This window comes from Rhodamnia argentea, chromosome 4 (assembly GCF_020921035.1).
Source record: "Rhodamnia argentea isolate NSW1041297 chromosome 4, ASM2092103v1, whole genome shotgun sequence".
Taxonomy (NCBI): domain Eukaryota; kingdom Viridiplantae; phylum Streptophyta; class Magnoliopsida; order Myrtales; family Myrtaceae; genus Rhodamnia; species Rhodamnia argentea.
Window position 1 is genome coordinate 2,984,671 of NC_063153.1, and position 27,968 is coordinate 3,012,638.

At 37.8% G+C, this 27,968-nt stretch overlaps 1 protein-coding gene and 1 pseudogene across 2 annotated transcripts; one reads left to right on the forward strand and one right to left on the reverse strand.

Annotated features, from left to right (window-relative positions):
- Positions 1-61: 61 nt before the first annotated feature.
- LOC115751291 lies at positions 62-202 on the reverse strand (annotated as a pseudogene).
- A 22,336-nt stretch (positions 203-22,538) lies between these two features.
- Positions 22,539-27,542, forward strand: LOC115751278 (oxysterol-binding protein-related protein 4C-like). Of its 2 annotated transcripts, XM_030689108.2 has the most exons (6): positions 22,539-22,625; positions 24,438-24,593; positions 25,734-25,979; positions 26,172-26,268; positions 26,428-26,816; positions 26,961-27,542. In XM_030689108.2, exons 1-6 carry the CDS (start codon positions 22,623-22,625, stop codon positions 27,216-27,218), a joined length of 1,149 nt encoding a protein of 382 aa, XP_030544968.1. In that variant the 5' UTR covers positions 22,539-22,622; the 3' UTR covers positions 27,219-27,542. The 2 variants fall into 2 exon arrangements, with proteins under 2 accessions (XP_030544968.1, XP_048132960.1); XM_048277003.1 differs by lacking the exon at positions 22,539-22,625 and having other exon boundaries at positions 24,451-24,625.
- The last annotated feature ends 426 nt before the right edge of the window (positions 27,543-27,968 follow it).

Consider the following 27,968-nt stretch of genomic DNA (forward strand, 5'->3'; position numbering starts at 1 on the left):
AGCTCGAAACCAAGACAGACAGACATCCCCAGAACACAACAGAATCTTAAAACTTGGATTGGTAGGGGCCGCGCGAACGCAGGCCCCGCTGTCACAAATTATGACGTAGGCTCAGCCACTATGGGCTGACCTTAGGGGACTCCTCGAAGCTTTTCCCACCGTATTTCGAGTCCACACCGCGAGTATGATTCGACCAACGTTTTGTTACTCCCTTGAGACGTGTACCGATCGTGGGTCTCCGGAGTCCGTTCTCTCTCAGGTCTTCTTTGCCTCCGGAGTGAACATGTAATATCCACAAACCAACAACTTTTTTTCTTTTAACCAATGTGCTGCTTCCACTTGTCACGAAATCGGGCGACCGGTAGTCTCGTCCCGGAATCTGCCTCGTGGCCGGACTTCATTGATAACGCCAGCACCGCACATAGCCGTTTCTTTTCACCATAGTATGATAATTCAGCTGAGATTTGCTCACTCCTTTCTTTCAACCATTCAAGTTCCTTACACAAGGCATAGGAGCGCTTCGGCTTGGGGATTTTGGACTGTACGGCTTTGGTATTAGCTTTTAGCCAAGGCAAAATGATACAAATGGTCCTTAAACTTTAACCTAATGTGCAATGTAGTTCATGAACTTTTAATTTGACCAATATGGTCCATGAATTTTAACCTAATGTGCAATGTGGTCCTTGAACTTTTAACTTGACCAATATGATCCCTAAATTTTTTGAAAATGTTCAACTTAGTCCATGAATTTAAATCAATGGAAGGACCACATTGAACATTTTCCTACAGTTCATGGATTAAGTTGAACATATTTCAAAATTTGATGACTATATTGGTCAACTTAAAAGTCTAGGGACCACATTGCATATCCGATTAAAGTCAGGGGTCATATTAGTCAAATTAAAAGTTCTCGGACTACATTGCATATTAGATCAAAATTCGGGGACCATTTGTGTCATTATTCCTTTAGCCAATATGTATATGTTTTCGTTATAGTTGGTTATGGCTACTCTGAGACTTTGTTCTCTTGATGGATGTCTGTGTTGTCCCCTTTTATTGTCCGGGTTTAGGGTGTGACAACGTTAAACATAGGACTATCGACTCATTGAGTGTCTCTAGATATCTCTATTCGTATAATATAGAACCTCGAAGACTATTTCGGATGAATGCCATGTCTACATTTGAGTTTCAAAAGAATTGCTTTGCTCTCAAAGATTGGCTTCAAAACACATCAAGTGTATGGACATCGTTCTATATAAACAAGATCTTACACGGTCTATACATGAAATAAAATCAGGTACGCTAGACAGGCATAGATAGCAGGCCTGGGGAGAGAATTTTGAGAAGCTTCCTTGATACCCAAGAGTTTATTTTTTTGTTTTTACCAAAGTTATAATTTGACACAACTAATTTGGTGGCTTTGACATTGGCCCACCACAAAACATTACCTAATTAGAATTTGGAAAGAAAGAAGTTTTTACATGCCGAGGGCCTAAAGGATGAACTACCGGCCGACGATACAAAACCTAACGATCACCACCAAGGCCTAACGTCAATACCAGTCGAGGAAGAAGATCGGTATTGATAGAAGCTCACCACCACGATATAAAGGTTACGCTACCAACTGAGGATAAAGGGTTTTTGGCTCACCACCAAGGAGTACTCACCAAGGATAAAGGTGATGAAGTGTTTGTAATTCAACTCACGCAAAGGAATTTTCACTCATTCAATCGGAGTCTGTGTTACAATGGAGAATCCTTCCTCTATTTATAGAAGGACTCGGATATAGGAAATATCATAATGAAAAGACTAGAGGACCAATCAACTAATAAAGACATGAGGACTAGATGACATACGGACTAGATAACTAGGGAACCATAAGGTAATTAAACTCCTAGTAACTAGAACAACATTAAATGACGACTAGAAACTAGAAAGCATTAAAAATTGGAGACTTGCACTTGGACTCTTCAGCAATCTCGTTCACCAGGTTGGACCAGCAGATAATCATCATGGGAAGTCTCCAAATGACCAAGGAAATAACTTAGATAAGTCCCTCGGTGGTATATTATTGATCCGCAACAAAATCAGCAGCTAACTTGGAGAAATAGAACTTGTCGGCTAGGTAAGTGCCCGGTAACTCTTTGGTCAAATACTCGGATATGTCGGCATCTCCATTGTTGTTCTGCCGTAGTAAAGTATAACCGAAATTGGTCTTGGCCTGAATAAAAAACGAAGTTGTAGGACTTGCCGAAAGAATCAGTTCATAACTTAAGGATGATTCCGATGTGTCGGATGATCCCGCATCATCCGCTAATCAAAGAAGAAAGGGGAAAAGGAGAGAGTTAAACCAAAGACGGAAGCAATGAATGCTCAACACAATACGATTCCAGTTGGCGATTGGAAAAACAGAGAAGACTATTAGAACCTTGTAATCTTCGTGAACAAAGGCAAATTACGTTTCCTAGTTGTACACGCCTCATCGACAATGCAAAACCCATTTGCCGGAGTTTGCTTTGAGATTGCAGACACAACTTCCTTCACTAGTATACCTACAGAGTTTCCTTTCATTTCATTAATATAGATACGGGTCCTCTATAAAAGAGTAACCACCAAAGCTAACGTGCTATTTTTCTTCAATACTCGACGGTCGGGAAAAATGTTCTCACTCAGGCCCTTGTCCCCAGCCAGAGGGGTTTGCTAGCCCTTGCCCAGGGGCCAGCAGCCCTATCGGCACTTTGAACCCGAAAAAGAAAAAGAAAAAGAATAAAAATAAACATAAAAAATTGAAATAATATTATATATTATTAAAAGTTTTCCACATCAGCACCGGTCAGACCATGTAAAATGACTAGCATCCGCATTAGTGATTTCCGATTAAAATTGGCAGGATGGACTTAATTGGCAAAATGTGAAATTGTTTAGGACTCAATTGATAAAATTAAAATGTTCATGACTGAATTGGCAAAAGCACAATAGTTTTAAGACATTTTGGACAATTTTCCTGTCTTGTCTGCTCTTGTCGACCCACTAAATTAAGCAATGAGAGGAACACAATTAATTTTTACAATATGGCATATCTAAATTTTTCACTCGACATCTCCTAAGAAAGAGACGGGACACAACTAAAGGAATAGATTGTCCCTAATAATCCCTAGAATATATTCATGGTACAAAATTCACGTTTACACAACTAAAGTGAGCTTCTTTGCCACAAAAAAAAAAAAAAAAAAAAAAAAAAAAAGGAAAAACCTTTGCCACTCATATGAAATTATCTTAGACCTCAACGCGATGTGATAGCATTGAATAATTCATTGATCATGTACACTTGCAGATATTTATGAGATGAATTGATTATTTGAAATCATGAAGCCTTTTGGACCCAAAGAAAGATAATCATTGTATAAGAATTTAGGTATCCGAACGGACTCGTAACCACAATCTCTTTAAATGAGGAGGACAACGACAGGCAGACATAGTAGATTGGTTTCATGAACTTTCTCAAGATGACCACCGGGAGAGATTGTGGTAGCTTATCTTGTGTAGCTAAAACAAAGAAAGTCGGGGCGAATACTTTCGTATTGATGGTGCTTTGCCATGCACTACCCGAGAAAGATCATAAATGATGAAACAGTCTGAAACCTTGTATTTAACTGGTGGTTGGAAAAAAATCTCCTAGGAATTTTAACCAACTTTTCGAGGAGTCATGTGAAGCAACAATCATCGAACATGAACGATAGTCAATCCTCCCATGCCTTTTAAAGGCATTGTTTCCTCTTTGTCGATGCAAACTTGTATTATTGAGTAAATATTTTATTCACATCTTAGGATGATACATGAGAGGTTCAAAACAAAGCAAATTCCAAACAGTAAAGTAGAATAATAAAACACAAACTGTTTTGGTAAGCATGTTCTCATTAAAAAAAAAGAAAAAAGAAAAAGAAAATGGATTTGTCTCAACATCAAAATAAAACGATTCTTGTATTTACAGATATGTCGTCGTTTCAATTAATGATGCAGATATCGTTTAGGCTTAAGTTCAATGAGAAATCAGCTTGGAGGCACACGTGCTTAGCATGTGAGGAGTCAGTGTAGTTAGTTAAGGAAAGGAAAATGACTTGTAAGAGCATCAAAGCAAGGAAAGCTCTATCACCACTAATATAACCTGAAGTACGAAGTAAAAGAGACATGATGGTCAAGAGTTGTGTCGAGGGTTTAGAGTTTGCTATTCAAGTTTTAGGGATTCATATTTGCGGTTTCCATTTAAGGGTTAAGATTTTAGGATTTCCTATGGAGGTTTTGGATATAACTAGGGATGGTGTCCAGGTTTTAAGACTTCGGTCTTTGGATTAATTGATTTTATTTTGAAGTAGTATATTGTGACTTTGGATGTTCATTTTATCAGGGAGCTAGGATACTAGACATCACGTGGATGGCTAACTTGAACTGGACCATGAGTGTAAACTTTGGAAGAGATTATCTAATTAGTCATAAACTTATTCTGCGAATGTCAATTCACTTCTAAACTTTTTAAATTTTGCCAAACTTAATCCCGAACCTTTGTGCAAAGTTCTAATGTAGACTTTCTGATCAATTTTTGTCTGAAATGGCTAAGGTGTGCCATGTAAGACAAGATTACGATGGCTGGACCACCATGTCATTGATTTCATGTGAATATTGATTGTAAGGACTTTATTGGAATTTTCTCAAAGATTTAGAACTGAATTGGTAAAATTGAAAATGATTGAGTGGTATTCATACAATAAGTTTATAATTGATTGAATAATTTTCGGTAATCTTAGCCAAGTATGCAAAAATTGACCTAATCCAGAAAAAGGCCATGTGTGGTTGCTCTAGTGGACTTGGTGAAATGGAATGGGATCATCATTCTCTTTATTGATCATGTTTGGCGGTATGAAATGAAGGATAATGGATATCAAATTTTGACCAAATTGGATAAATTTACCTCAAACTAATTTTTGACTACAAAAAACCCAATCTAGTATAACCGTGATAAATTTACCCTAAACTAATTTTTTGACCACTAAAAACTCCAGATTGATATACTTGTGATAAATTTACATTAGCCTCCCTTAAATTGGGTTATTACCATGAAGAATTTCAAACTAGTACATCTATGACAAACAAATGATAAAATTTCAAATTTGTACACCCGTTAACTACCACATGTCATCTAACTTAGCAAGTTGACAATAAAATTCAACAGAAATTAATGGATCGGTATACCAGTTTGGGGTTTTTGATGATTAAAAAATTAATTTGGAATTGTTCCAGGTGTACTAGTTTGTGATTTTTTGTGATATTAATCCTATTTTTATTAGCATAGAGGGAGCAGGGAATCAGTAATAGTCAATCAAAATGAATGCATGAAACTAATAGATATGGTAACAAATTATCAAAAGAAAAAATAATTGAAACTTCTATTTTGAAAGCCGCCTTTCGTAAATCTATTTATTTGCTTAATTTCGTGACAATTATCAAATTGTACATTCAATTCCGAAGTGTCACCGAACAGATTAATTTAAAGACTGATTACTATTTCTTTTCCATGGGTTTTATTCTAAACAAAACTTCACCTCCAAACAACGATCTAATTGAAATGTTTCAATGTTCGAGGCTTTATGAATATAGAATTAGTAATTCTTGAACTTTATATCTAACATGTAGCGGGTTTGTGCAATCAATATAGTCTGAATACTCCACTAGCTAGAAATCTCTATACCAAACACGGGAAGGATAAAAGTACTTCTATGACAACTAGGGTTTTTGGGCATGTAACAATGTCAATTCGTACCATAGAGAGAGAGAGCACTTCCCACATAGAATATTAAAATATTCTCTTGTTGGTCGATGGAATTTAGTCAATTCTCATTATATTCGGCCTCGACTTGTATATTCGATCTTATTTCATTCACGTTTAAACTGTTTTCATTTGTAAATAAGTCTTAATGAGACGTTGAACTAACCCGACGCGTTTTAGAGCCATTGAGACATTTGCAAGTAGCAACCACATTGGACAATATCGTCCTAGTGATAGCCGGGGTAACAACCACCTACGATTGCACGAGAGCGGGGTTGGAGATGTCATCCATCATTGCCCAAGCCTGGGCTATCACGTTGGTAAATAAGTTTGGGGATGGCAATCTCACTTGTCTTTCCTGAATGAGTGGGTAAAATTAAGCAATCGATATGCTTTGGGTGAGGATGAAATGAATTTTTCTGCCCCGTATTCGCGATGCGAGAGGATATGATGATCCCTAACCCTCCAACTGTGCTCTACCCCTACCCATAATCCTTTTTTTTTTTTTTTGGAGGGGTTAATATATATTTTTAATAATTTTTAGGAGTTTTTTACACTTCTTTTTTCCATTGTTATTTCTTTTTTGTGGAAGATAAACGAAAACCACCTCACTATGCAACATCCAAATAATTAAATAATTAAAAGTAAATGAATTGCTTAAAAAACATAGTACAAGGAAATCGCATAAATATATGTGGAAAGAGAAGAAGATTTAACGATTTGAACTTTTCGTAGTAAATTTATGATAGAGAGAGATAGATCCAGATTTTTAGGGAAAATGATAGTATAAGTGCCAAAAGTTGTGTATTCGGAGATTACTTTGGTGCAAAAAGGTTCATCTGGATTGCTTAAGTGCTAATTTTGTTTTTTGAAAAACGATCGTTTGAGTGCCAACTCCGATATGTATTGTCGAAAATCTGACGTGGCATTATTTTACTAATATTTGAAGCCGACATGGCTCGCCGATGGTCCAGTCAACAATAAAAGAAGCAAAAAATTGAAAAATTATTAAAAATAGAATATACAAACTTAATTAATTTAAAAAAATAAAAAGCTAAAAATTGGAAAAAAACTATAAAATAAAAAATACAGACTTAATTACTTTACAAAAATATAAAAACTAAAAATTGGAAAAAATACAAAAAAATAAAAAAATACAGACCTAATTACTTTACAAAAATATAAAAACTAAAAATTGGAAAAATATAAAAAATAACAAATACAAACTTAATTAGTAAAAAAAATAAAAAAGCTAAAAATTAAAAAAAAAGACATGTCCAATAAAGGTCCTCAAACTTATCACGAAAGTTGAATTGAGTATTCGAACTTACAAAAAGTGTAATCAAGTCTTGGAATTTATCAAATTGGTGCAAATGAATTCTTCTATTAACCCAAAAAAAATGATGACCTTTTTTTAATATTTCTATCTCATACGTAGCATTGACGTGGCTAAGACGACGTCCGTTTGGTTTAAGTTGGATTTTTTATACAAGTTTTATTTAAATTAAAATTTGAAAAATAAAAAAATATAAATATAAATTTTATTTAAAATAAATTTAAAAAATAGATTAAAAATTTAAAAAATAAAGAAAAAAACAAAAAATTTAAACACAAAAAAAAGCGGCGAGGGCTCTACCTATCACAAGCAAGGGCCACCACTAGCGACCAACACCCGCCGGCCATGATGTCATTTTTGGGGGAAAAGTACACTAGAAGTGCCATAACTTTTGTACGGCGTTCATTTGAGTGCCATAACTTTCAAAACGTTCACTTAAGTGCCATAACTTTTAAAAATCGTTCACTTGAGTGCCATGTTGACGTGGCAGCTGGAAAAGTCGACGTGACAGCCGGAAAAGTTACTGTAGACGTTGGAAAAGTTCTTGTAGCATGCTAGAAAAGTTACTGTAGACGCCGGAAAGATGACATGGCATGTCGGAAAGGCGACGTGGCACGCCGGAAAAGTTTCTGTAGCACTCAAGTGAACGATTTTGCTCCGACGAAACACTCAAGTGAACGATTTTTGAAAGTTATAGCACTTAAGTGAACGTTTTGAAAGTTATGGTATTTAAGTGAACGCCGTACACAAGCTATGGCACTTCTAGTGTACTTTTCCCCATTTTTTGGAACATGTCTTTAGTGGGCGGTTCTTGGGTGGATCCATTGAACTAATGGTCATTGTCGCTTGGCAAGTGACGGTCTTGTTTGCTCTCGGAGACCCACTAAATTAAGCAATGAGAGGAACACAATTCATGTTTACAATATGGCATATCTAAAATTTTCACTCGACATCTCCTAAGAAAGAGAGTACACAATCGTGTGCAAATGATTGTCCCCAATAATTCCTGGAATACATTCATGGTACAAAATTCACATTTACACAACTGAAGTGAGCTTCTTTGACACAAAAAAAAAAAGAAAAAAGAAAAAAAGAAAAAATTTTGTGAGTTACCACTATACCAAATTATCTTAGACCTCAATGCGATCTGATAGCATTGAATAATTCAACGATCATGTATAGTTGCAACAATTTAGGAGGTGAATAGGTTATTTGAAATCTTCAAGCCTGTTGGGCCAAAAGAAAGATAATCATTGTACAAGAATTTAGGTACCCGAACGGACTCATGACCACAAAGACTTTAAATGGGGAGGACATTGATAGGCGGACATAGTAGATCGGTTTCATGAACTTTCTCGAGGTGATCACTGGGAGAGATTGTGGTAGCTTATCTTGTGTAGCAAAAACAAAGTAAGTGGGGGCGAACACTAGGCCGCGACGTGTATATTCGATGGAATTTAGTCAGTTCTCATTATATTAGGCCGTGACATGTATTTTCAATCTTATGTCGTTCATATTTAGGACTGTTTTTATTTGTAAATAAGTCTTAATGAGATGTCGAACGAAGCTGATGCGTTTTACAGCCATCAAGACATTTGCAAGTGGCAACCGCATTGGACAATGTCGTGCTAACAATAGTCCAGGGTAATAACCACCTACAATTGTACAAGAGCTGGGCTGGAGATGTCAGCCATCATTGCCCACACAACTAAAGTGAGCTTCTTTGCCACATAAAAAAAAAAGAGAAAAAAAAAAAAAACCTTTGCGAGTTACCACTCATATGAAATTATCTTAGACTTCAACGCGATGTGATAGCATTGAATAATTCATTGATCATGTACAGTTGCAGCTATTTAGAAGGTGGATTGATTATTTGAAATCATGAAGCCTTTTGGGCCCAAAGAAAGATAATCATCCTACAAGAATTTGGGTATCCGAATGGACTCGTAACCACAAAGACTTTAAATGGGAGGACATTGATAGGCAGACATGGTAGATCGGTTTCATGAACTTTCTCGAGGTGACCATCGGGAGAGATTGTGGTAACTTATCTAGTGTAGCTAAAACAAGGAAAGTTGGGGCGAATAATTTCTTTTTGAAGGTGCTTTGCCATACACTACCGGAGAAAGATCATAAACGATGAACAGTCTGAAACCTTGTATTTAACTGGTGGCTGAAAAAAATCTCCTAGGAATTTTAACCAACTTTTCGAGGAGTCATGTGAACCAACAATCATCGAACATGAATGATAATCAATCCTCCTATGCCTTTTAAAGGCATTGTTTCCTTTTTGTCGATGCAAATTTGTATTATTGAGTAAATATTTTATTCATATCTTAGGATGATACATGAGAGGAAGTAAATTCTAAACAGTAAAGTAGAATAATAAAGCACAAACTGTTTTGGTAAGCACGCTCTCATTAAAAAAAAAAAAAAAAAGGAAAACGGATCTGTCTCAGCATTAAAACATAGCAATTCTTGTATTTACATATTCGTCGTCGTTTCAATTAATGAAGCATATGTCATTTAGGCTTAAGTTCAATGAGAAATTAGCTTGGAGGCACACATGCTTAGCACGTGAGGAGTCGGTGTAGTTAGTTAAGGAAAGGATTCATGTAAGAGAATCAAAGCAAGGAAAGCTCTATCACCACTAATACAACCTGAAGTACCAAGTAAAAGAGACATGATGGTCAAGAGTTGTGTCAAGGGTTTAGAGTTTGCTATTCAAGTTTTAGGGATTCATATTTGTGGTTTGCATTTAAGGGTTAAGATTTTAGGATTTCCTAAGGAGGTTTTGGATATAATTAGGGATAGTGTCCAAGTTTTAAGAATTTGGTCTTTGGGTTAATTGATTTTATTTTGAAGTAGTATATTGTGACTTTGGATGTTCATTTTACCAGGAAGTGAGGATACTAGACACCATGTGGATGGCTAACTTGAACTGGACTATGAGTGTAAACTTTGGAGGAGATTGTCTAATTAGTCATAAACTTATTCTGCGAATGTCAATTCAGTTCTAAACTATCTAAATTTTGTCAAATTTAACCCTAAACTTGTAATCTTCGTGAACAAAGGCAAATTACGTTTCCTAGTTGTACACGCCTCATCGACAATGCAACACACATTTGCCGCAGTTTGCTTTGGGATTGCAGACGCAACTTCCTTCACTAGTACACCTATCGAGATTCCTTTCATTTCATTAGTACAGCTGCAGGTCGTCTATAAAAGAGTAAACACCAAAGTTGACGTGCTATTTTTCTTCAATAGTCGACGGTCGGGAAATATGTTCTCACCTAGGCCCTTGCCTCTGGCCAGCGAGGTTTGCTAGCCCTTGCCCCGTGGTTAGTAGCCCTGTTGCCACTTTGAACCCAAAAAGAAAAAGGGAAAGAAAATAAAGAAAAAAAAAGGAAAAAGAAAAAGAAAATAAAAAATCGAAATAATATTTAGATATTATTAAAAGTTATCCACATCATGTTGGCCGGACTATGTAAAATGGTCGACATCCCCGTTAGCGATTTTCAACCAAAATTGGCCGGATGGACTTAATTAGCAAAATGTGAAATGGTTTATGATTGAATTGAAAAAATTAAAAGGTTCATGACTGCGAAAGTACAATAGTTTTAAGACTTTTTGGACAATTTTCCTGTCTTGTCTGCTCTCATTGACCCGCTAAGTTAAGCAATGAGAGGAACACGATTCATGTTTACAATATGGCATATCTCGATTTTTCACTCCACATCTCCTAAGAAAGAGAGAGGACACAATCGTGTGGAATAGATTGTCCCTAATAATTCCTAGAATATATTCATGGTACAAAATTCACATTTACACAACTAAAGTGAGCTTCTTTGCCACAAAAAAAAAAAAAAAGTTTTGCGAGTTACCACTCATACGAAAATATCTTAGACCTCAACGCGATATGATAGGATTGAATAATTCATTGATCATGTAGAGTTGCAGCAATTTAGGAGGTGAATTGATTATTTGAAATCGTTAAGCCTTTTGGGTCAAATGAAAGATAATCATCCTACAAGAATTTAGGCATCGGAATGAACTCGTAACCACACAGACTTTAAATGGATCGGACAATGACAAGCAGACATAGTAGATCGGTTTCATGAACTTTCTCGAGTGACCACCGGGAGAGATTGTGGTAGCTTATCTTGTGTAGCTAAAACAAAGTAAGTCGGGGTGAACACTAGGCCGCGACGTGTACATTCGATGGAATTTAGTCAATTCTCATTATATTAGGCCGCAACGTGTATATTCGATCTTATGTCGTTCATATTTAGGACTGTTTTTATTTGTAAATAAGTCTTAATGAGATGTCGAACTAAGCCGACGCGTTTTACAGCCATCAAGACATTTGCAAGTGGCAACCGCATTGGACAATATCGTGCTAATGATAGCCTAGGGTAACAGCCACCTACAATTGTACAAGAGCTGGGTTGGAGATGTCAGCCATCATTGCCCACACAACTAAAGTGAGCTTCTTTGCCACGTAAAAAAAACATAAAAAAGGTGATGACATACGAAATTACCTTTGCGAGTTACCAGTCATACGAAATTATCTTAGACCTCAACGCGATGTGATAGCATTGAATAATTCATTGATCATGTACAGTTGCAGCTATTTAGAAGGTGAATTGACTATTTGAAATCATGAAGCCTTTTGGGTCAAAAGAAAGATAATCATTGTACAAGAATTTAGGTATCCGAACGGGCTCGTAATCACAAAGACTTTAAATGAGGAGGACAATGACAAGCAGACATAGTAGATCGGTTTCATGAACTTTCTCGAGGTGAGCGCTGTTGACACCTAAATTTTGATTTTTAGCAAATCATTTATTTAAGCATAAAATGAGAATTAGCCATAATTCTTGCAAAAATAATTTCTCATGCATTGCATATTTATTTTTTGTCAATCATGTCAGAGGTGAGTCATTGAGCTTAATTTCAACATGTGGCCGGACCAAACTCAACTTGAAATTTTAGCCTATGGCTAGAGGGAGTGCCGAATTTTTGTGAGCTAATTGGACTCATTTTCAAGCTTAATCTAGTCCATTTGAGCTCAATTAATAAGGCTTGTAGTTTGGGCCACTTAACGATCTGAAACCCGAAGGCCTAGGTCCTAGCCGTTTGATTGATTGTTCTAAAGTCGAAGTTGTCCATTATTTGAAATGAGCCCACAAGAGCACATATTAATTCAGCCAAGCCCATTGCACATATTAATTAGCTGAAAATTGCAATAAATGCCAAGTTGGAAAATGTTAGATAATTTAGCAATTTGATTTGAATATATCTCTCGGGCTCTAGATTAGGAAAATAACAGATTTTGTTCTTAAAGAAAACCCTAAATCTAAGCCTATATAAGCATAACTTTGCTCACAATAGGGGGGGCGACTCCCAACTCAATACACAGCCAAAAAGATAGAGAAAGGAAGGGAGCGAGTCTCAGCCAATCATGCACGCCAGAACCACGACGGCCGAACCTGCCCTCTGCCTCTGCCGTCCACTGAGGGATACCTTGAATACACAAGAGAGTCGTGGACATGGGGCACAAGGAAGGCGACAAGAGAGAAGTTTTCTTTGTGCTTTTGTTTGATTCCTTGCTCTGTATCACTCACAGAAGTGTTCTTTTGTTTTTTCTTTGCAATATCGGTGGGGAACAATCAAGGATTGTTGAGGCCACACATAATTCACATACGGCAGATTTTTAGGGGATCTTTCACGTGGAAGAGAAGGAGAAAGAGAGAACTTCTATCTCAGGATGATTCATGTTGAAGGCCATTCATAATAGACGGCCATGGAGGGACTCTCTCTCGGGTCTCTGGATCCAAATTTTGCACAATAAAGCCAAAGAAGAAAGAACCAAAGAGAGAAGGAAGCGGGGATCTTCACGGAGAGCACAAGCGAGAGACCAATCTCTTGGCTGCTGCGAAGGGACACTTTTCAATACCAATTCGCCATTCATGTCACTATTAAGGAGTCCTAACAATACGCGTACGTAGCACGATTTGTTCTCTTTTTATTGTGTGCAGGTGTCGCTGTTCTTGGCGAATTCTCATGGTCGACCATTGAGCCCCTACGAGTAGCCACCATGAACAGCCCTATTTGCTGAATCCTGTCACCATAATGAAGTCGAGAGAACCCAGTCGAGTCTCGAGCCGTTGATCCCGTCATCGACGCCATTGTCGCATCTCACCCCCCTGTCAAATCTATGGGACAAATTGAGAAAGATTCATTATGGCCTTCACAAAACTCACGCCCATCGAGAGGCTACTACGTAAAGGGAGAAGACGTTTAGAGAAAGAGGTTATCTTTTCTTTTCTTGCAGGTTTGGAGGATGCTACGTTGGGGGCACATATTAAAAAATCCGACAAACTCAAAGAGCAAGAAAGGTCGGTGGCCGAACTCCTCACCCAAGTCCACAAACGCACTTTGTGTTTATCCATGGTGTAAAAACAAAAAAAAAAAAAGGAATCCTTCTTGCTTTTTTTACTGTTTTCTTTTCTCTGGTGCCTCGCAATCTCACCTGCACGTTATTAAGTTTGCTGGTCAACGTTTGAGGGTCAAAAGTGACCGGTGATTCCTGTTGATTATTGGTGCTGGTTTCTCCTCTGTTCGGGCGCAATCCTCCCTCGTGTTTGGACTCAAGTTTAGCGGCTGTTTTGTGATTTAATTTGCTGCTGTCCAGCCTACTTTAGGCTGCTGTCCAGCAACGTTTTTGAGGTTGATCAATCACGTTTTGATGTTATTTGAAGGTTTAACCTTATTGTTACTTGTGGTAGATCTTTTGGGAGTGTTTTAGTAGCGGATTGAGCACAAAAAGGCGCAATATTGAGCGAAAATCCCCAGGTCGAGCGTGCTGGAATTTTGGCTTGGAAAAGGTAAAAACCTTCAACTTTTGATTGCTAAATCATGTTAAATCATGCTTGTTAGCTTGATAACTTGCATTGTTGCTCTTAGGCATCTTTGAACACGTTGATTTTGCAATTAAAGATGAAAAATTCAAGTTTTTTTTAATCAATCCTATGCTAAAACCGAAAGTTGACTCTTGTTGTACTAAAAATCTGAATTTTTTTAACAAGACTAATTTGATCATGAAATTGGTTGAATTACATGCACACCTTTGGGAATTGACTGAATTGATTTGAAAAATCTTTTCTCGGATTTTATTCAACAATTTTCGGATCAAATTGGACAAATTGAAAAGGATAGGAATCTTTGTGGAACAAGAGTTGATTTCCAGCACACGTGTACCTCTCTGGCCGAATTGCACATTGTGGATAACCTCTTTGCTTTGAATCTTATCCTATGTTGGTTGAATTGGCTTTTTCTTTGGTTATCTAATAATAATTCTGTGTTATGGATAAGTATTGTGCTTAATTGGATAATATCTGGTTGTTGTGGAAGAACTTTGCTTTGAATATTTATCCTTAGCACATGAGTTGGTTGGATTGTTTATCTTGTGTTTGAATTGTTTTATCTCTTGCAATTTTATTTGAACATATTCGATTAGAGATTGGATTGGATGTCTATCCCTTTTTTGAGAATTATCTGAAACTAAATTTTCCGATCCTTAAAGATAATCTTCTCAAATTAGATTGGATCAAATTTTGAATGAGGAAAGGTAATTCCCCAATCTCATAATTTTGGCCACCCCTCTCATATTTTCAAAATATCCAAAATAAATTGACTCATTTTTATTTTATTTTTGTCGTGCTGTTTGTTTTTGATTTGTTATAAAATTTGCACAATTTTAAACAAACATGCCCATAATATATGCTCCCCTATGTGCCTAGACCCGTCGGAAAAAATATATCACACGCTTTAGCCACGATCTCATGGAATGGGATGTGATTTAGTATAGAAATTCGTGTTACGCCCTTTGGCGAGAAGGGATGTTGTTTTTCTATACACATATCCGCACACCGGTTCGAATCCTCGAGGATGTAGCGGATAAAATCTCGCTCTAGCCCGGATCTTTGGGAATGAGAGGATTTTCTAAAAATCGGAAACTAAAATGTATATTATGGGTATTTTTGTTTATTTTTGTTCAGATTTTTGATTGCTTTTGAATGTTTTCTTTTATTGCCGAAAATACCAAAAAAAAAATCATCCTCTAGGCGCTCAATATATGGTCTTCATGTCACATTTTTCCAATTAATCATCGAATTCACATCAATCAATCGGAAAGGCTTTTTCATGAAATTGGTACCGAAAGGGCGTTAATTTTTCAATTAGCGTAACCAAGTCACCGAACTCATTATCTCTGGTTCATAGAGATAAAATTGTTCTCCCGTATTTTATATAGGTTTCTAATCAACCTACCGTAAATGATTAGTGGCGGCTCCGATTAAATATTTTCTCATGAATAAACCTAAGTTGAGATTCGGTAGGACTTGGGAGGGTCCGAATTAGGTTAGTTGATTTAATTAACCTAATAATCCGTTAGCCTAAGTTTAGGTCGTGACAAGCGCCAGGAGAGATTGTGGTAGCTTATCTTGTATAGCTAAAACAAAGAAAGTCGGGGCGAATACTAGGCCGCGATGTGTATAATTCAATGGAATTTAGTCAATTCTCATTATCTTAGGCCGCGACGTGTATATTCGATCTTATGTCGTTCATATTTAGGACTGTTTTTATTTGTAAATAAGTCTTAATGAGATGTCGAACTAAGTCGACGCGTTTTACAGCCATCAAGACATTTGCAAGTGGCAACCGCATCGGACAATATCGTGCTAACGATAGCCCAGGGTAACAACAAACCTTCAATTGTACAAGAGCTGGGTTGGAGATGTCAGCCATCATTGCCCACACAACTAAAGTGAGCTTCTTTGCCACATAAAAAAAGAAAAAAAAAAGGGAAAACCTTTGCGAGTTACCACTCGTACGAAATTATCTTAGACCTCAACGCGATGTGATAGCATTGAATAATTCATTGATCATGTACAGTTGCAACTATTTAGAAGGTGAATTGATTATTTGAAATCATGAAGCCTGTTGGGCCCAAAGAAAGATAATCATTGTACAAGAATTTAGTTATCCGAACGGACTCGTAACCACAAAGACTTTAAATGGGGAGGACAATGACAAGCAGACATAGTAGATCGGTTTCATGAACTTTCTCGAGGTGAGCGCCGGGAGAGATTGTGGTAGCTTATCTTGTGTAGCTAAAACAAAGAAAGTCGGGGCGAGTACTTTCGTATTGATGATGCTTTTCCATACACTACCGGAGAAAGATCATAAACGATGAAACATTCTGAAACCTTGTATTTAACTGGTGGCTGAAAAAAGTCTCCTAGGAATTTTAACCAACTTTTGGAGGAGTCATGTGAAGCAACAATCATCGAGCATGAACGATAGTCAATCCTCCCATGCCTTTTAAAGGCATTGCTTCCTTTTTGTCGATGCAAACTTGTATTGTGGAGTAAATATTTTATTTCATATCTTAGGATGATACATGATAGGTTCAAAACAAAGCAAATTCCAAACAATAAAGTAGTATAATAAAGCACAAATTGTTTTGGTAAGCGAGCTCTCATTAAAAAAGAAAAAGAAAAAGAAAAAGAAAAAGAAAAAGAAAAAGAAAAAGGAAACGGATCTGTCTCAACATCAAAACAAAACGATTCTTGTATTTACAGATATGTCGTTTCAATTAATGATGCATATGTCGTTTAGGCTTAAGTTCAATGAGAAATCAGCTTGGAGGCAAGCACACGTGCTTAGCATGTGAGGAGTCGGTGTAGTTATTTAAGGAAAGTAAAATGATTCTCGTAAGAGAATCAAAGCAAGGAAAGCTCTATCACCACTAATATAACCTAAAGTACCAAGAAAAAGAGACATGATGGTCAAGAGTTGTGTCGGGGTTTTAGAGTTTTGGGGATTCATATTTGCGGTTTCCATTTAAGGGTTAAGATTTTAGGATTTCCTATGGAGGTTTTGGATATAACTAGGGATAGTGTCCAGGTTTAAAGACTTTGGTCTTTGGATTAATTGATTTTATTTTGAAGTAGCATTATTGTGACTTTGGATGTGCATTTTACCGGGGAGTACTAGACACCACATGGATGGCTAACTTGAACTGGACCATGAGTGTAAACATTGGGGGATATTGTCTAATTAGTCATAAATTTATTATGTGGATGTCAATCAATTTTAAACTATTTAAATTTTGTCAAATTTAACCCTCAACTTGTAATCTTCGTGAGCAAAGGCAAATTACGTTTCCTAGTTGTACACGCCTCATCGATCATGCGAAACGCATTTGCCAGAGTTTACTTTGGGATTGCAGACACAACTTCCTTCACTAGTACACCTATCGAGATTCCTTTCATTTCATTAGTACAGCTGCAGGTCCTCTATAAAAGAGTAAACACCAAAGTTGACGTGCTATTTTTCTTCAATAGTCGACGGTCGGGAAATATGTTCTCACCTAGGCCCTTGCCCCGTGGTTAGTAGCCCTGTTGCCACTTTGAACCCAAAAAGAAAAAGGGAAAGAAAATAAAGAAAAAAAGGAAAAAGAAAAAGAAAATAAACAATCGAAATAATATTTAGATAGTATTAAAAGTTGTCCACATCATGTTGGCCGGGCTATGTAGAACGGTCAGCATCCCCGTTAGCGATTTCCAATCAAAATTGGCCGGATGGACTTAATTAGCAAAATGTGAAATGATTTATGATTCAATTGAAAAAATTAAAAGGTTCATGACTGCGAAAGTACAATAGTTTTAAAACTTTTTGGACAATTTTCCTGTCTTGTCTGCTCTCATTGACCCACTAAATTAAGCAATGAGAGGAACATGATTCATGTTTACAATATGGCATATCTCGATTTTTCACTCCACATCTCCTAAGAAAGAGAGAGGACACAATCGTGTGGAATAGATTGTCCCTAATAATTCCTAGAATATATTCATGGTACAAAATTCACATTTACACAACTAAAGTGAGCTTCTTTGCCACACAAAAAAAAAAAAAAAAAGTTTTGCGAGTTACCACTCATACGAAAATATCTTAGACCTCAACGCGATGTGATAGCATTGAATAATTCATTGATCATGTAGAGTTGCAGCAATTTAGGAGGTGAATTGATTATTTGAAATCGTTAAGCCTTTTGGGTCAAATGAAAGATAATCATCCTACAAGAATTTAGGCATCCGAACGAACTCGTAACCACACAGACTTTAAATGGATCAGACAATGACAAGCAGACATAGTAGATCGGTTTCATGAACTTTCTCGAGTGACCACCGGGAGAAATTGTGGTAGCTTATCTTGTGTAGCTAAAACAAAGTAAGTCGGGGCGAACACTAGGCCGCGACGTGTACATTCGATGGAATTTAGTCAATTCTCATTATATTAGGCCGCGACGTGTATATTCGATCTTATGTCGTTCATATTTAGGACTGTTTTTATTTGTAAACAAGTCTTAATGAGAAGTCGAACTAACCCGACGCGTTTTACAGACATCAAGACATTTGCAAGTGGCAACCGCATCGGACAATATCGTGCTAACGATAGCCCAGAGTAACAACAAACCTTCAATTGTACAAGAGCTGTTGGAGATGTCAGCCATCATTGCCCACACAACTAAAGTGAGCTTCTTTGCCACATAAAAAAAAAAAAAAAAAAAAAAAGGAAAACCTTTGCGAGTTACCACTCGTACGAAATTATCTTAGACCTCAACGCGATGTGATAGCATTGAATAATTCATTGATAATGTACCGTTGTAGCTATTTAGAAGGTGAATTGCCCATTTGAAATCATGAAGCCTTTTGGGCCCAAAGAAAGATAATCATTGTACAAGAATTTAGGTATCCGAACAGACTCGTAACCACAAAGACTTTAAGTGGGGAGGACATTGAAAGGCAGACATAGTAGATTGGTTTCATGAACTTTCTCGAGGTGATCACCGGGAGAGATTGTGGTAGCTTATTTTGTGTAACTAAAACAAAGAAAGTCGGGGTGAATACTTTCGTATTGATGATGCTTTTCCATACACTACCAGAGAAAGATCATAAACGATGAAACATTCTGAAACCTTGTATTTAACCGGTGGCTGAAAAAAGTCTCCTAGGAATTTTAATCAACTTTTGGAGGAGTCATGTGAAGCAATAATCATCGAGCATGAACGATAGTCAATCCTCCCATGCCTTTTAAAGGCATTGTTTCCTTTTTGTCGATGCAAACTTGTATTGTGGAGTAAATATTTTATTCATATCTTAGGATGATACATGAGAGGTTCAAAACAAAGCAAATTCCAAACAATAAAGTAGTATAATAAAGCACAAATTGTTTTGGTAAGCGAGCTCTCATTAAAAAAGAAAAAGAAAAAGAAAAAGAAAAAGGAAACGGATCTGTCTCAACATCAAAACAAAACGATTCTTGTAGTTACGGATATGTCGTTGTTTCAATTAATGATGCATATGTCGTTTAGGCTTAAGTTCAATGAGAAATCAGCTTGGAGGCAAGCACACGTGCTTAGCATGTGAGGAGTCGGTGTAGTTAGTTAAGGAAAGGAAAATGATTCTCGTAAGAGAATCAAAGCAAGGAAAGCTCTATCACCACTAATATAACCTAAAGTACCAAGAAAAAGAGACATGATGGTCAAGAGTTGTGTCGGGGTTTTAGAGTTTTGGGGATTCATATTTGCAGTTTCCATTTAAGAGATAAGATTTTAGGATTTCCTATGGAGGTTTTGGATATAACTAGGGATAGTGTCCAGGTTTAAAGACTTCGGTCTTTGGATTAATTGATTTTATTTTGAAGTAGCATTATTGTGACTTTGGATGTGCATTTTACCGGGGAATACTAGACACCACGTGGATGGCTAACTTGAATTGGACCATGAGTGTAAATTTTGGAGGACATTGTCTAATTAGTCATAAACTTATTCTGTGGATGTCAATTCAGTTTTAAACTATTTAAATTTTGTCAAATTTAACCCTCAACTTGTAATCCTCGTGAACAAAGGCAAATTACGTTTCCTAGTTGTACACGCCTCATCGATCATGCAAAACACATTTGCCGGAGTTTGCTTTGGGATTGCAGACACAACTTCCTTCACTAGTACACCTACCGAGATTCCTTTCATTTGATTAGAATAGCTGCAGGTCGTCTATAAAAGAGTAAACACCAAAGCTGACGTGCTATTTTTCTTCAATAGTTGACGGTCGGGAAATATGCTCTCGCCCAGGCCCTCGCCTGCGGCCAGCGGGCTTTGCTAGCCCTTGCCCAGTGGCTAGCAGCCCTGTTGCCACTTGGAACTCAAAAAGAAAAAGGGAAAGAAAATAAAGAAAAAAAAAGAAAAAGAAAAAAAAATCAAAATAATATTTAGATATTATTAAAAGTTGTCCATATCATGTTGGCCGGGCCATGTAGAATGGTCGGCATCTGCGTCAGCGATTTTCGATCAAAATTGGCCGGATGAACTTAATTAACAAAATGTGAAATGGTTTTGGACTCAATTAACAAAATTAAAAGGTTCATGACTGCAAAAGTACAATAGTCTAGACAATTTTCCTGTCTTGTTTGCTCTCGTTGACCCACTAAATTGAGCACCGAGAGCAACACAATTCATGTTTACAATATGGCATATCTTAATTTTTCACTCGACATCTCCTAACAAAGAGAGAGGACACAATCGTGTGGAATAGATTGTCCCTAATAATTCCTGGAATATATTCATGGTATTCACATTTACACGACTAAAGTGAGCTTCTTTGCCACAAAAAGGAAAAAAGAAAAAAAGAAAAACCTTTTCGAGTTACCACTCATACGAAAATATCTTAGACCTCAACGCGATGTGATAGCATTGAATAATTTATTGATCATGTACAGTTGCAACAATTTAGGAGGTGAATTGATTATTTGAAATCATCAAACCTTTGGGGCCAAAGGAAAGATAACCATCCAACAAGAATTTAGGTATCCGAACGGACTCGTAACCACAAAGACTTTAAATGGGAAGGACAAGGACAAGCAGACATAGTAGATCGATTTCACGAAATAATCTTAGACCTCAATGCGATGTGATAGCATTGAATATTTCATTGATCATGTATAGTTGCAGCTATCTGGAAGGTGAATTTATTATTTGAAAACATGAATTCTTTTGGGCCCAAAGAAAGACAATCATCCTAAAAGAATTTAGGTATCCGAATGGACTCATGACCACAAAAACTTTAAATGGGGAGGACATTGACAGTCAGACATAGCAGATTGGTTTCATTAACTTTCTCGAGGTGATCGCTGGGAGAGATTGTGGTAGCTTATCTTGTGTAGCTAAAACAAAGAAAGTCGGGGCGAATACTTTCTTTTTGATGGTGCTTTTCCATACACTACCGGAGAGAGATCATAAACGATGAAACAATCTGAAACCTTGTATTTAACTAGTGGCTGAAAAAAATCTTCTAGGAATTTTAACCATCCTTTCGAGGAGTCATGTGAAGCAACAATCATCGAACATGAGCGACAATCAATCCTCCCATGCCTTTTAAAGGCATTGTTTCTCTTTTGTCGATGCAAACTTGTATTATAGAGTAAATATTTTATTCATATCTTAGGATGATACATGAGAGGTTCAAAACAAAGCAAATTCCAAACAGTAAAGTAAAATAATAAAACACAAACTGTTTTGATAAGCACGCTCTCATAAAAAGAAAAAAGAAAAAAGAAAAAGAAAACGGATCTATCTCAGCATCAAAACAAAGCGATTCTTGTATTTACAGATACTTCATCGTTTCAATTTAGGCTTAAGTTCAATGAGATATGAGCTTGGAGGCACACGTGCTTAGCACGTGAGGAGTCGGTGTAGTTAGTTAAGGAAAGGAAAAACGATTCTTGTAAGTGTAATCAAGTCCTAAAATTTTTCAAATTGGTATAAACGAGCCTTTCTATTAACTTCGATTTTTTTTAAATATTTTCTCTCTCATACGTGGTAATGACGGGGCTAAAACGACGTCGGTTTTGGTTCAAATTCGATTTGTAATACAATTTTTATTTAAATCACATATTTTTTTTAAAAAATAAAAAGATAAAATGGAAAATTCTATTTAAAATAAATTGAAAAAAAAAAGCTTAAAAATTTAACAAAAAAAGAAAAAAAAATAAATAAAAAAGGCAAAATGCGGAGAACCAGGTGGCGAGGGCGGGCATGGCCAGCAGAGGTGGCCGAGCCCACTGCTCCGAATTGATGAAGATGATATATACATGGGGACAAAGTCCCTCTCCACGTTGTTGTCTTCATACGTGGTTGTTCGGTCCAAGAAGAAGGAAAAGCAAAAATCGGGAAGTGTAACACAATAAAAGAGTGGGAACAAAGAAAGCGGACGGCAAGTGCGACCTAACTCCCCCTCTCTCTCTCTCTCTCTCTTACTCGCCGCTCTTCTTCTTCGTGGCCTTCTCTTCCCTCTCCGCCACCGCCGAGACCTGGACCATCCTCCCTCACAGTCACTTCCCATGGTACTTTCTCTCTCCTCTCTCTCTCTCTCTCTCTCTCTAAGTTCAGCAAAGGTTTTAGGTTTCGCCTTTTTCTGGTCGGAACGCCTTTCCCGATCGAGACGACGACGCGTGTAAATCTCTCTCCGTCGCCGGTACGCGTACGCGTTTAGCTGTTCGACGTCGGATTCCGATTTCCTCTTCTTTTTTTTTTCCGGCGACGACAATTTACGTCTTTCTTTATGTTTTTTTTTTTTTTTTGGGGGGGGTTTCTTGGGTGCTGGAATTCTTATCTTTTTCCGCCGGACGTTCGCATCTCCTTTTCTTTTCTCGTATTTCTTTTGCTTTGAGATCGAGACGAATATTGCGGACGCGCCTCACGCGGAACGACTGTTGGATTGATCTCGCTTCGCTTGGTTTTCTTTCCTTTTGGAGTTCCTGGGTTGGCTCGGTCGGGACACGAGGGCTAGCTAGCTTAAAATAAAAAATAAAAAAAAATAAAAATATTCTCTTCTCTTTTTTCTTTTTACGTTTTTTTTTTCCTTTTGCACTTGGGAATTTTCGTCGTCTATTTTGGTGTCAGAGCCACCTGAAATCTTGATGCTTTCGACGTGTCTTGAATTGGGAAAATGACGTCAAACGGTCGGCTCGGCGGAGCATCCATGATGTTTTTTTTCTTTTTGGGACTCACCCACGCTTGCACGCACTTTCTTGAAAATTTCGATCGAGGATTCGATCTAGGCGAGGCCTGTGTTTTTCTTTCATGAATCTTGGGAAATAGTGTCGTTAATTTTCGATACATTGAAATTTCCTCGTGATGGACATTTATTCTATATGCCTATGCACGGTTCGTCACTTCACTTTAATTGATAAATTTAGGAAACCGCTTTTTTCACTCGCACTTGGCCATTTTCGTCGGACGTTTAATTTTCAACTGTTCAAAATTTCTAGTCATAATTTTATTTGTTTCCGTGTGCTTATGTTATGTGATTCAATAGACGCAACTCGTTTACGACGGGACATTACTGCCAAATGGCCCAACCTAACACACGGCCGCATTGGCTGGTTCTAAATGTCCTTGTTTTCCGGGGGGGGTATCGCGGAAATAAACTACGACATCAAGAGTGGTGTCGGCAATTTCTTTATTTCGTTTTAATCCCCATCGTAATTTTGTGGAGGACGATATTTTATTGGATCAATCACGTCCTACTCGAGTTAATCACTGACATAATTAAGGCCCCATCGCTGTGCCGAATGGACTCGTGTGGTTTGCGAAGTTGCCAACCCCAACTTCTCTTTTTTCATTGGGGGAAGAAAGCGCTCTCGTTTTGCTTTCTTCTGTTTGGACAAACTTTGACCCGGGGTACCTCAATTTTTGGTAGATCCTGTCCAAGTTGCTTTCCCACCTGCTCCTTGTCTTGAACATAAAAAAAAAAAAAAAAAAAAAAACCCCAAAGGCAAAAGTAAAATTAACTGCTCTCGGATTTTGTCTCCGGTCTTAAAGTTTCAAAGTTGGATTTGGTGGTATCGACGGTTAATTAGACTTTTTTTTGGGAAAAAAAAATCAACAAATTAGCAAATTTTTTTTAGTTCTAAAAGTTTTGAATTTGTTTTTCACAAAGCTGGCACAGATGAAAGGTTAACTTTAAAGCTCCTAGTCGAAATCATTTTAATTTACTATAATCGGGCGGAATTGACAAAATATAAAATTTATTTCCGCGGTTCAGAGTAGAATTGAGAAGAAAGTTTGGTATTTTTTCTCAATATGGTTCCTCTCTTGAACTTTAGCTTATAAATGATGTAATCCACTGTTCATGCAAATTGCCATTGCGGCAGGTCAACCAGAGAGACAACGACAGGACCGCCGTCCTAACGGCGCCGTTATCGCTCGACGGCGAGTTGCAAGTGGATTATAGAGCTCCCAATCTCCTACAACGCATCCTCGGCCTCTTGAGGAACGTACGGTCCGGATCAGATCTCACCAACTTTCAGGCAAGTCCCACTCTCAGATGAACGGCTCAGATGCGCAGACCCTGCGCATGCAGTAACATCTCACCTCACCCTGCGCATCGTCTGTTCAAAAAGAGGGGCCGCATACGAAAGAGATTAAAAATAAATGATGACTCCACCTCTCTTAACAAAATTTAACGTGCGTTATTTCCATTAAGACTTTAGTTGCTTCCACCTTTTAAGTTATGCACAATCTGATGGGATTAAGATAGGATTTATATAGATTGACTTATGTGTTTTTTTATTTCTTATTAGTTAATAATACGCAGAGTAATAAAATTTAACTTGAGAATTCTTTTTATTTCACGAAAAATGAATGATTCATAAAATATTTTTCTAAAGATGATGGCTTATATTGCTTGATAGAATTAGCCGACGAGGAATATTTTCATTTTGGACAACAATTTATATCTCAATATTTTGTGGACGATGAATTTTTTTGTTTATTCATTTTTGTGAGAGATATAAGTGATCATTTTGAGGTAGATATTATCCTAATTATCTATTTTCTGTAAAACCAATGGAGCCTGAAATATCACATATATATTTATGTATTTTAGTTTATAATTTGGATTTCAATATGCAAGTTTTTTTCGGTTACATATATTGGTGATAAGCTCATGATAACGTCTTCAAGTATCTGCCAAGTTCTTTCACCCTCCTGTACCAACATCACCCTATTGATTACGAGCTTTGTGATCCTTTTTGAACATGTAAAATCATGGTCTCACCAAACATAAGATTGTGGAATTGTAGCAGGTCGGCGCCTAAACATTAGATCTCTCTGTTGTTTCTTGTAATCGCCGCAAATTTTTCTGGCTTGTGTACTTATTGACGTTAGAAGCATCTCTAGGATGAATGTTGCTGAATCTACATGAGTATAGGTGCCGAACCCTGCTCATAGTACCTTTACATATGACTAGTTGAGCTTGTATCAAGTCACTAGATGATTTCGTACAATAGTCTCCTGCTTTTTGAAGGCACCGATGGGATTCGGTTGTCGCAGGACGTATAGGAATTGCACCTGGTCAAGGAACACTGATGTATTTTGCTAAAACTACAGTTTTTAGTCAGTTGGGGCATTGCATTGATAAGGTTGTGGGTTATTTTTATCGATTGCAGTTGCCTCCTCTCTTCAACATTCCTAAGTCGCAGCTCCAATGTTTTGGGGAGTCGGTGTACAGCACCAGAGAGGATGTGTTGCGCCGGTGCTGCAGGGCTGAGAGTCCGCTGGAGAGACTGACTTCAGTCGTGGCGTGGAGCATCTCGGCCATGCGGCCTTTGATCTTTGGCGTCGCCCCTTACAACCCCATTCTGGGCGAGACCCACCATGTCTCCAGGGGAAACCTCAATGTTCTTCTTGAACAGGTGAGTCGGCTTCTTCTACAACGTTCATGTAAAGCTGTTTTTGCATAGTTTTACTAGTTGCACAAGGAAAAAACATAGTGCAAAGTCCGTCATTTCGATCTAATTTGTCTTCAATAAAGCCATAAATCCCAATTAGTCTGACAACTTGACAATGTCGCTGCCGACTGATGGGTTGAGCTTCTTTGGTCGCAGGTTTCACATCACCCACCCGTCTCTGCTCTCCATGCAACAGATGACAGAGAAGAGCTTGAGGTGATCTGGTGTCAACATCCTGTCCCTAGATTCTACGGTATGGGGTTCTTGATCTTCACTTACTGCTTCTTCGTACTATTAATTGATTTCTGATTTTGCCAGATATTTCATCATTCTTTGACTACAGTGCTTCCAATCCTTAGACTAAAATAGACTCACATAGCTTTGTTAATCTCGGGGTTAAAATACGATTTAGGTACGTCGGTTGAAACAGAGGTGCATGGAAAAAGGCAACTTAAGCTCCTTGCTTTAGGAGAGACTTATGTGATGAACGCACCGAAGCTCTTGATCAGGTTCTTGCCAGTGCCTGGAGTTGATTGGGTTGGCAATGTCCGGATCACTTGCCAGGAGACGGGCCTTGGAGCTGAGTTGTGTTACAGAGCCCCTTCCTTGATTGGCAGGAACCGCCGATCTATCAAAGGGAAGATTATTGATCTATCATCGCTGAAGACGTTATATGAAGTCGATGGGCACTGGGATAGTACTGTGACGGCAAAGGACGTCAGAAATGGGGAACAAAAAGTGATATACAATGCTGCGGAGACAATTTCTGGGTTAAAGACTCCTCAAGTTAAAGACTCAGGGGTAATTGAAACCTTACCACCATATCTCTATTCTCAAAACCTGTTTTTGAAGACTATTTGAATACTCTATGAGCATGCACGGATGGTTTCAATTTGTCACACGGGTTTAAGTGCATTTCTGATTGTGTTGAGCAACCTTTATTAGGGTGTTTTGTGGAGCGAATCGGCCGTGGTTTGGAGCGAAGTTAGCCGGGGGATTCTGAGCAAAGATTGGGACAAGGCAAGAGAAACGAAGAAATCCATAGAAGAAGAGCAGAGGGAGCTCAAAAGGGAAAGAGATTCGAGAGGAGAAACGTGGATTCCGAAGCATTTCACTGTGTCTTGTAACAAGGAAAACGGGTGGGATTGCACGCCTATTCAGAAATCGGTGCCTTCAGCGCCTATACATGTTCCATTTGATTGATAAGCTCAGGAACTAGACAAGTTTCTTTCGGTGTATGCCTCGAAGTTCATAATTCATGTATATGTCGGGTTCTTACAAGTTAAGGGCCCAAAACTGGCTTCAGTGATCATAAATTCGTTCTTCCTGGAAAATTTGGTATACATACACAGCAAAGCAGCTCCAAAGTTCTATGTTAGAAGGGGTTAAAGGACGGACGCATAACGGCTACAGTTGCCCTATTTCGCTTGTTTGTGGAATGATTGAAGGCTCCATTAAGTGTAACAGGGAGATTATCGTCTTGGTCTGACACTTCATTGAAAGATTGATTGTGGCTTTGAGCAGTGATTGGCACTGAACATGTCACAAGATCCATATCTGATAGTTTTGGTATTGTCCATCATTCCTAACCATTCGAAGATGTGCAGAGAAGAGCTCTCTTCCTGCAGATTGGTAAGAAATGCTAGGCACCCAAGAGAGCTAGCAACTCTAATTGTTACAGCAGATCGCCCGAGTTCATAGTTCAACTCTGTTTTTTCGGATGAACTTGGGCGACAAGAGACCGATTCGTGACGAATTTAAGTGACAAAGAGATGAGCCAGCCTGAGCCGAGCGAAATTGAACATGTAGAAGCATGAAGGAGGTTATATAGTAGCCAGCCTATGGAGCATGGCTGTAGAAAACTTTTCTTTTCTCTTACTTGATTTGATTAGATACTGGAAAGTACAATTACTTCACTGTCTCCGAATTTGGCTCCTGCAAATCCGATTCGCT

Excerpts from the sequence above, each read along its gene's own strand:
- LOC115751278 (XM_030689108.2), top strand. Across the intron at positions 25,980-26,171 it reads TCAATGTTCTTCTTGAACAG|GTTTCACATCACCCACCCGT; the intron begins GTGAGTCGGCTT and ends CTTTGGTCGCAG. Across the intron at positions 26,817-26,960 it reads CTCAAGTTAAAGACTCAGGG|GGTGTTTTGTGGAGCGAATC; the intron begins GTAATTGAAACC and ends AACCTTTATTAG.